The sequence below is a fragment of the Gobius niger genome (assembly GCF_951799975.1).
Source record: "Gobius niger genome assembly, chromosome: 18".
Taxonomy (NCBI): Eukaryota; Metazoa; Chordata; class Actinopteri; order Gobiiformes; family Gobiidae; genus Gobius; species Gobius niger.
This window is the reverse complement of record NC_136869.1, coordinates 9,991,084-10,000,928: the sequence shown is the minus strand read 5'-3', so window position 1 is coordinate 10,000,928 and position 9,845 is coordinate 9,991,084. Positions and strand designations below refer to the sequence as shown.

Below are 9,845 nucleotides of genomic sequence, written 5' to 3'. Positions count from 1 at the left end.
GTGGCCCTATAGAGCCAGTGGCCCTTCTGTGCTCTTCCAGAATGGACATATGGCCAGTCCGCCCCTGTCTGGGCCAATATCTGGAACTGACCTGAGACTACACAAAAGAACAGGGTTAATGGGGATGGACAAGTGTGAGTGCCTGGTTTGGTTGTCTATGTTAATCCTGCTTTGTTTCGGACCTTCTTTAGTCTTTTACAGTTGAGTCTTATGTTGCAGGGGTCAGTTCCTAAAAGAAATCTAGTCTGTTATCCCACCTTACCTTCATAACATATTGGTTGAAATTTATGAAATTTAGTTTGTTTTACTCATTCGAAGATTGAAGAAATATAAATTTTACGGTATTGTGAAATGTGTAGACAACCATTGACTTAAACGGTGGTGATCTGGTCCACCACTCTTGTACTATCATTCATCTCCACACACTCCACCTCTTGTCTGTGGAGCCCGTCTGGATGGTGCCCCGCCCTGTTTTTGGAAGGGGGCAAAAAGGTAAGAAGCGTGGGCAGAAAGGCCAGAGTGTGCAAGGCCGAACAAGCAGCAGTGAGCATCAGGCACCGGAAAAGTGTGCTGGTCAGATTGGAGCGCACGGACCCGAGCGGGACTAAAGCGGCGCTGTAGCAGATGAGCGTTTGTAAACTCGGGATGCCGTGCCTTTCGAGGGCCACTCTCACCCAACGAGTCCTGCTTTCCCCCCGCCCCGAAGCGAAACCGCACAGCAACGGGGCGCTGGAGTCCGCCGAGTGTCCCAGGGCCGCGATTAGGCACAAAACGGACATGCAATCCATCTCGACGCCCCACAGAGTCATGAATCCCAGCACACCAAACTGCACCGACAGAATGGTGAGTCCCAGCCAAACGGCAACTAACGGTTCGACCAGCGCCAGCGAGGATAAAGCTAAAAGAAAGATCACAGCGAGTAGAGAGTGCCGTAGAGGCGAGCTGACCGCCGTGGAGTAGCGGTCCAAGTAGACAAACGAGGGGTTGAAAATTAGAAATCGCACTCTCGACGTCAGCGAGAGGCGGCGGAGCGTGTCCAAAAGTATCGACATCTCCTCTCGCTTGTTCTCGGTGGTTTTGGCGACGAGGAAAATCCGCGACGCCGCCACGTCCGGCTCGTCGCCTTGCCCGCGCTCGGCGAAAATGATGTCGTCCGCGAAGTGGGCGAACGGCGGCTCTTTGAGGAAGCAGTTACGCAAGGTGTGAGTGAAGTTCTCCCTCGCCTGGCTGGTCGACTCGTTGCGGTCCGACAGGTAGTTGAGATAGGCCTCCAGCCAGCTGACCCTCTGGAAGCCCTTGGCGTACTCCAGCAGGTCGTGCTGCACGGAGGAGTTCCAGTAGGGGGCGCTCTCGTAGATGTAGAAGCCGATGACGGGGGAGTAGGAGCTGAAGTAGTGCTGCTGGGCACGTGCGTACAAAACGGTGGCAGTGTCCATGGCAACCAGCGCACTGGGGTCTGAGCCCTGGGATACCTGATGAAAAGCATATTTGACATTAGTTATGATTTAAACAGAGGTAAGTAATAGAAGAAAAGCCCAAACATATGATGTCGTTTATAACATCAACCTCTTAACCCCCAACTGTCCCGAGCGACAAAAACAGAACAAAACAATGGGCAAAAATGTGATGACAAAAACAGAACAAAACAACAAAAACATGATGAAAATGCAACAAAAAGAGCAACCAAAGTTCATTAAAAAGAGCAACAAAAATGTAACAAAAAGAGCAACAAAATGCATCAAAAGAGTGACAAGAAACAGAAAAAACAATGGACAAAAACATGATGAAAAGGCAACAAAAAGAGCAACAAAATGCCTCAAAAAGAGCAACAAAAATGCAACAAAAAAGCAACAAAAAAGGCATCAAAAGAGTGACAAAAACAGAACAAAACAATGGACAAAAACATGATGAAAAGGCAACAAAAAGAGCAACAAAATGCCTTAAAAACAGCAACAAAAATGCAACAAAAAGAGCCACAAAATGCATCAAAAGAGTGACAAGAAACAGAAAAAACAATGGACAAAAACATGATGAAAAGGCAACAAAAAGAGCAACAAAATGCCTCAAAAACAGCAACAAAAATGCAACAAAAAGAGCCACAAAATGCATCAAAAGAGTGACAAAAAGAGCAACAAAATGCATCAAAGAGAGCAACAAAAAGAGCAACAAAATGCATCAAAGAAAGCAACAAAAAGAGCAACAAAATGCATCAAAAGAGTGACAAAAACAGAACAAACAATGGACAAAACATGATAAAAAGGCAACAAAAAGAGTGACAAAAAGGCAACACAAAGAGTGACAAAAATGCAACAAAAAGAGTGACAAAAATGTGACAATGCGAGGAAAAATGTTTGATGAGTTTTGTAGGCCTTAGCTTTCAAATGGTGTTACTCTAACCTATAGGCTGTAAGCTCCAGTCGAGGAGCTTTTAAATTTATGGTAAAACTGGAGAAAATGTGCTCGGCTCAAGTGGGGGCTAAGAGGTTAACTCCAAAAAGCACTCTTGAGCTCAGAGTGGTAGATTTTTCTTTTCCTTCCAAAAGAATGTACTTATTACACAAGCTATTGTTCACAAAACTCCTCGTGGAACTTGTCGACGTCCGTCAAAACCTATCGCTCATTTGGCGTATGTGTCTGAAAGGTCTGCCAGCCCCTTGTTTGCGTTGTCAGTATCTGTCAAAACGCATAATGTGGAGCCAATTTGTCAAAACCGGTCATAAATTACCAAGTCAAGCTGCACGTGGACCTGCTCTGAATCTCAAACAGGTGCGATGCGTGCGTCTGGTGACTATGGTTTAAAGCAAGTTTGAAGTCTGACGGGCCACAGGCAGCGCTGACCTTCAGTGGCATTATGCTGCTTTTAAATGAGATTCAAGTGGAGGCCGACTTGGATGATATTTACTGAAATTATACCCAAAGCAATGATACATTTTTCAGTTGTTGGTCAATTTGTGTTTTGTATAAATGTCACAGCCATTGCCTTACATAAGGTAACTTGCTTAAAGGCCTGCCATACCCTGGGTCAAGCTTGCCATTGTGATATGATGCTTCTGTTTCCCTACAGTGCATTATGTCACTTTTTGCAACACAGCACAACTGTCTTTGTTAAAGTCAGGAAGCCCAAGATAGAATTATTTCAAGACAAGTCACTGAGCACATCTGGGAAGCCAGTTTTATAGATTACCGTACTCATGGCCGGTATTTCTAATCAAATATGTGGAAAGATCAGTGTTTAAGTTACTTTAAAGCAGAACTAAGTAACTCATACCCCTAGAGGCCATTAGCGCCACTGCAGGTGTCGTAGCATGGTGCGTTATTTTACTTGACTGTAAATACTGTTTAAGTGGCAATAGCCCGCAGTTAGCTTTGCCCGCTAGCCTGTTAGCTTCTTCTTCGTGATTCTATTAGTGCGTATTGGGGCCTTCGACCCGGTGGCTGGGAAGTTGCAATTGTGGTTTTCTGGCCAGAGACACCAGTGGGAGATGAAAGACCCCCAATCATCCCATTAACACTTGCATTACCCCTATATATACATGACTATATAAATATATTACTGTATGTTGTGTATTAAGTTATATTCCTTAAACATTGAATACATTTTTGTAACTTGTTACTTTTGTAATACGTTACCCCCAACACCGGAAAAAGACAGAGCCATATTTTTTGATTCACTAGAGATAATGGCTAAAATAATTTACCCTGCATCCATCCTGAGACAATGGTAAGGCAGTCTAAATATTGAAAAGTTATGCAACTAATTTGTTTTAGTTGGGCAGCAGTAAGTTAGTGAGAACAAACCATCTATTTTACTCCATCGGAAAGCGCTTAAAGTTATTCTGTCCTTGAGAAAGACGCTTCAACAATCAGTATGTGAATGAGTTTGGGTGACAGGATTATATATTTTGTCTTACCTGCAAGAATCCCATCAACCCGAACGAAATGTAAACCAGATACAGCAGAACCACGAAGGGCTTGACGTAAGTGTTCGTAATCCAGTCTCCATAGCAACGGCGCACACACCCCAGTAACAGGTGAGTGTCCTGGGGGTGGGGCTCCGGAGCAGGCGTGGCGAGGGGCGGTCCATGATGGGTGGAATTAGCAACGTGCGCGTGTCCGCCGTGCACCGTGGAGTTGTTCATGGTCATGGGATGCGAGTTGACCTGGTTCGAGTTGTTGAGTGGTGGATTCTGCCCCTCGTCTTGGTAGCGCGTGAACATCAGACACCTGTACCACGCCGGTTTGGAGTCCAGACGATCTTGTTTGGGCACCTTTCTACAGAAACAGCCGTGTCTGTATCCCGTTTCGAGATACCCGGTGAACACGAGGCAGGAGCTGTAGAAGGAGAGAGTGTAGACGTAGCTGACGGTGATGGATAAGGCGGCGGTGCGGCAGAAGAGCCTCACGGCCTCCATGTTGGTGAGGGGCGAGGCGGCCAGGCCAAGGGTCAGCAGGTGGATCAGAGAGGAGCCCGAGAAACGCAGCATGACGTCCTCAAAAACACCGGCGACGCGCTCCTTCACGTGTTGGTCCTCTCTGGTCCTCCGCCAGGATGACAGCATTTCAAATGAGCCGAACAGACTGTGACCTAGAGAGAGAGAATAACAATGACTACACAAAAAAAAGTCCATGTCGTGGTAGAGCCACACAAAAAGTAGGTTCAGAGTGCAGTTCCCAGGCTGGCTGTCTCAGGGAGCTCTAGTGCTGCATAATATCAGGAAAAATCCCCACAGGGATGGCTTGTATCAATGGGCTTGGCGGGCTAAGCATCTCCTGTCGTTTTTTTGACAAGAGTAAGAAGAAAGAAGAAATTGTATTTTTCTTTTTTTATATTTAATTTTATATCAAAACTAATTGCCTAATGTCATTACTGTGTATAATCATTGTAGTTTTATACATCTCATCATGATTTTTACCACAAGAACAAAAAAAGGGCTAGTTATGATTAGTCCCGACACACGAATATGACAGTGGCATTGCTGCATGGTCCCGCCTCCAGCACATACACACACACTAATCTTAACCCAAGTCTAACCCTAACCCTAAAACCACATCTTGACCCTCAAACAGTCCTTCAAATAAGTGAGGACCACCCAAAATGTCCTCACATTTGAAAAAAATGTCCTCACTCTGTTGGTTAAAAAATCATACTGGTCCCCACAATGTCATAAGTACAAGAACATGCACACACACATATACACACACACTTGGCTCCGGGACTGAGTCCGGGCCTCTCGCAGAACACGAATAACCTCGCTGAAGACTCCTCATTGGCTACTTTCACTTGCATGGCGCACGCAGTCTCTGTAAACACTACGGGAAACTAGCAAACACCGGTCGATTATCGGATATACTTATTTTGCGACTCCTCACAACGGGACTTTTCACTGACCTCACAAGATGAAGTGGAGAGGCTGCCATGAGTTTATGGAGATTCAAAGAGGCTAAACAGACGTAAGGACGCGGTGGACCTCAATGCTACGGGTGAGTCCGTGTTTACACCACGGTTCACACTAACACCTTGTGCAACAGCCTCACCTAGAGTTTACATAACAGTATTAACTTCTATTATTTACACAAAATTGAAAATTTATTTGCTTTTTTATCATAATCAGAACAAAATTAGGGAATTATTTGGAAAGTAGCTGTATTCTGAATACTCACAAATGAAAGTGTAACTTTAAATACATGTATTAGTTACTCCCCAACACTGCATTCAGAGTAATCACATAAAACACTTAAACACTGCACTCCCGCAGTTCAAAAGCGATAGAGCGGTGGTACTTGGACAGTGCTCTCCACGCCCTCCATGATATCACCCAAAATCTAAGATTATCAGATTACAGAGAGGCCATTTTTGGTCTTGATTTAACCTTCTTAACATAATATGACATTTTGATCGAATTAACTAAGCATACATATTCATAAATATGCTAATGTATCGCCATTTATAGCGAGATAATGTTAATTCCTCTCGAGAATCAGCCTCCTGCAGATGTCAAATCCAGCGTCACCTCCTCCTTCCTCACTTCCGTTCGATTTAACACATCTTTTCTCACTCCTCCCACCTTTTTTCTCTCCCTGCAAACTCCAAATAAGAAAAAAAGGCAGATAAACTGTTCTGGCCTGTGTCTCTGCTGTCTTATCTTACCTTCAATCATGACGCATTCATGTCTAATAGTTTAAAAGGCGCAGTGACACAGGAGAGAAGAGTTCCAAGTTTGATTGCAATCAGATTCAATTGCAATTTAAGGTCAATAAGTCAATTTTTCTCTCTCCGATAGACGCCTTTCAATGATGTCTCCATACTGTTTGTATAAGGCTGTGGTTATTTAAAGCCTCACAGCAGCTTCCGCCCCCACATTACATCTAATTATGGTATAGCTACATGTGTCTGGGAGTGGCTGCCTCCTCCCGCCCTATCCATTATTCATGCTTTGTAAAATTATGTGCCGACGTGTTCACACATACGCTTCACTTTCAAGACTGATTCCAGGGATTTGTACAAGAGCGATGACTTGATGGAGGCGCAATTGTGAAGCAAACTTACAAGAGCATATACATGGTAGAAGAGCTTCAACAATCACAAAATAGCAGCTTCTTAACCTCTGAACCCCCACCTGAACCTGAGCACATTTTCTCCAGTTTTGGTTTCACCCAAATCGAAAAGCTTCTTGAGAAAAGCGTCAAAAATAGCGATGGAAACGAGGATGAAAATACAACAAAAGAGCAATAAACAAGCGACAAAAACATGATTAAAAAAGAGCAACAGTAGAGCAACAAAAAACATGCTGGAAAAGCAACAATAACACAATTATAAAAGACACAAAAACGAGCATAAAAAGCAAGGAAAACAACGATGAAGAAAGCAGCAAAGAAATACAAAAACATGCAAAAAAAGGTAGAAAAAACAGACAAAAAAGAGGCGAAAATGAGAAAAATATGCGGCGACATTGCAACAAAAAAGTCACGTTCAGTTTTGTAGGCCTTAGCTTTCAAATGAGGCGTTGCTGTGGCCTAGAGGCTGTGAGCTCCAGTCGATGAGCTTTTCGATTTGGGTATAGCGGAACTGGAGAAAATGTGCTCGGTTCAGGTTCAGGTGAGGGTTAAAAGGGTTAAAGGAAATTTTGTACTGAAAACCTCTGTAATGCTTTATAATAACGACACCTTACAGGAACTAGATGCAAGTTGGCCATTTTATGCTCACTACTGCCACCTTAGGTCATACGTGTAACTGCACCTTCTATATTAAGCTCGTGCATGGCGGCATGCATGAGCTTAATATAGAAGCTGCAGTTACACGTAAGACCTGAAGTGGCAGTAGTGAGTATAAAATGACCAACTTGCATCTAAAATGACCAACTTGCATCTAATAAATCTAATTTAATAAATGATGAATAACAGGTGCGATAATATCAACAATAACTATTATATGGGAAGTAAAAAACGTAGTTTGGTGGAAAATTACAAAATTTGGCCATTCAATTTGGTCGGTCCAACCAGAAAAGTCAATGAAACCCTTGTCATATGTTTCATGGCGTTACCGTAGCGATGACCAAAACTCCCATTTACTCTAATGGGAAAATGGTTTAATTGCACAATTTTACCAAATGACAAGGGCAAATGGAAATATTGTTTTTCTCATTGCTTATACCATAAGGTTTCCAAAAATATATAGTCTCCTCGAAAATCCCATAACAGTGGAAATCTAACCATAGTGAACCGGACCATTGGGGAGTTCTGGTCATTATCAGAATCGATTCAATAGTTGTAGTAGTGTGACTAACACTTAATAACTACTAAACTACTACAGTTAATGTCTAACTCATAATGAATAGTTCTTCACATACTTCACTTATTCATTGTTAAGTAGTTATTAAGTGTTTGCCCCATATAACTAATACATTGTTCATGATGAATTGAGTGTTAGCTTGTCATTTATTCAGGCTATAAAGTTGTAGTTATTGTGAAGTATCACCAAAATCGGTACTTGATTTTGAATGAAACACACTGTGTCACTTTGAAATCCTAGTGTGAGAATACAGCAGTATCTGTTGTACGGCTGGGGATAGTGTTCGTGATGTAGCACTTTTTAATAGCTCCCAAGTGGAGCACAAATCCGACAGTTCGCTGGTGTGGGGCTGTACAAGCAGCAAGTCCTGAATCAGCAGAGTTGTCAAGTAAAGGTTTCACAATATCTGTTCTATACATGAAGGCGGAAATATATCACCAAACCCAAACAAACACACACAGGAAAGACCTTTCGTTATAAGATAGTAGCTTTTCTTGTCTCAACAAGTATAACAAGTAGGTTAGCATAGCCTAATGAATCATTAGTTTAAACATTATTGAAGGGCAAGCCTGTATAAAACTTCATACAGCAGACTTCAGAGGGGAATAATTTGGCCAAAGAAACTGCTGTTATCATATTCCAAGCATTATGGCAGGGCAATTACATAGCTTATCTGGCAATACCCGGACCACACACTGGCCTTTATGACAACCTAATGAGCAGCCCACTATCTCGCCTTGTAAAAGACAGAGATATGTCAAAATCTAACAAGCTCTAAGCAGCACCGCCTCCAGTGAACCTCTACTGCAAAGAAGCCAATTACAGCCCGTGTTTGGCATGTGACTTTTGATCATGCAAATGGCCACGTTGTGAGGTCTTGGCAGAAAAATGCCATATTATCAAGACTACGCTTGTTTCTGTTGCACCAGCGTCGCCCACTCACCCTTTCCCTGTCACTCTGTTTGATGTGTTTTTTCTTTTTTTTTTTCGATCAGCATGTAGTAGAGCGACTGCAGTTTGTCTTCTGCACAAAAACATGCATTACCAAACAGTTTGTTGGATCCGAGGATTGCAGGATTTTCATTTGTGGTACGTTTATATATATATGTATTACGTTTAGTGACCGATATTTCACTAAACCATTTCAACTTATCGAACATGTATCATAAATAACCAGTTTTTCAGCAAATTGTGTCAAAAGGAGACTTAAAGTGGCATTATGCAACTTTTTATCTGAAAAAAAAGTTGATATTTGTGCATATTTGACCTTGTAGTGACCCAGTGTCTGTATGAATGGTCAGCATGACACCTTTAGTTTCCATCACAGTGTCTCTACGACGCTCCAGGATCAATAGTGTGGAAGGTTTTTGCTGTTGACGCACCCTCTCACCAGAAAACCAACAAAACAATTGATCCTGGAGCGTCCCAGAGACCAGTGTGATGGAAAGTAAAGGTGCCCTGCTGACAGTACAGCTGGAGGGTCACTAAAAGGTCAAATACACACAAATATAAACTTTTTATTCCTCACATAAAGAGTTGCATAATGCAGCTTTAATAGAAAGACTACATCAGGACCAAAGCAAGACAAATTGAATTAAGTAAAACAGTTCAGTGTACAATCACAGATAAGGTGCACCTTATGAGAAACAAACCTTTACAAGAACATTTTTTGTTATGGTGTGGTGTAATATACCAGGGAAATGCGTAAAAAGACAGCATCAAAAATCATCCCAGTTGACAACAGCTTTAAACAAAAGATGTAAAGAAATGGAAGGAAATGAATCTCTTCATTTAGACCCGGGGATCTGAACTGTTTTTTAAACTTCTATAGTGTTTATGTAGTCAGCCTGGCCTACCATCACTGTATATGATCTTCTTTTTGCAATTGTCTTCAAATCAATTGTGTTTTTAACATGAAATGGTCACATGATCAATTTGGTCACATGATCTACCTATTTAAGGTGCACCTGGTGTATTCACGTGCCCTGATGAAAACTCTTTTTTGAATTGAAACGCGTTGGCACAATAAACTCTCCACTGTGATTCGAGTGCCTCG

At 42.4% G+C, this 9,845-nt stretch overlaps 1 protein-coding gene across 1 annotated transcript in view; it reads right to left on the bottom strand.

Annotated features, from left to right (window-relative positions):
* Positions 1-308: 308 nt before the first annotated feature.
* The window catches only part of ptchd1 (patched domain containing 1), a 28,697-nt gene continuing 19,160 nt past the window's right edge, over positions 309-9,845 (bottom strand). The window contains exons 4-5 of the mRNA XM_079576567.1: positions 3,912-4,585; positions 309-1,472 (exon numbers count right to left, since the gene is read on the bottom strand). Of these exons, the coding sequence (XP_079432693.1) occupies positions 372-1,472; positions 3,912-4,585 (1,775 nt within the window). The 3' untranslated portion in view covers positions 309-371. The remainder of the gene's footprint in view (positions 1,473-3,911; positions 4,586-9,845) is intronic.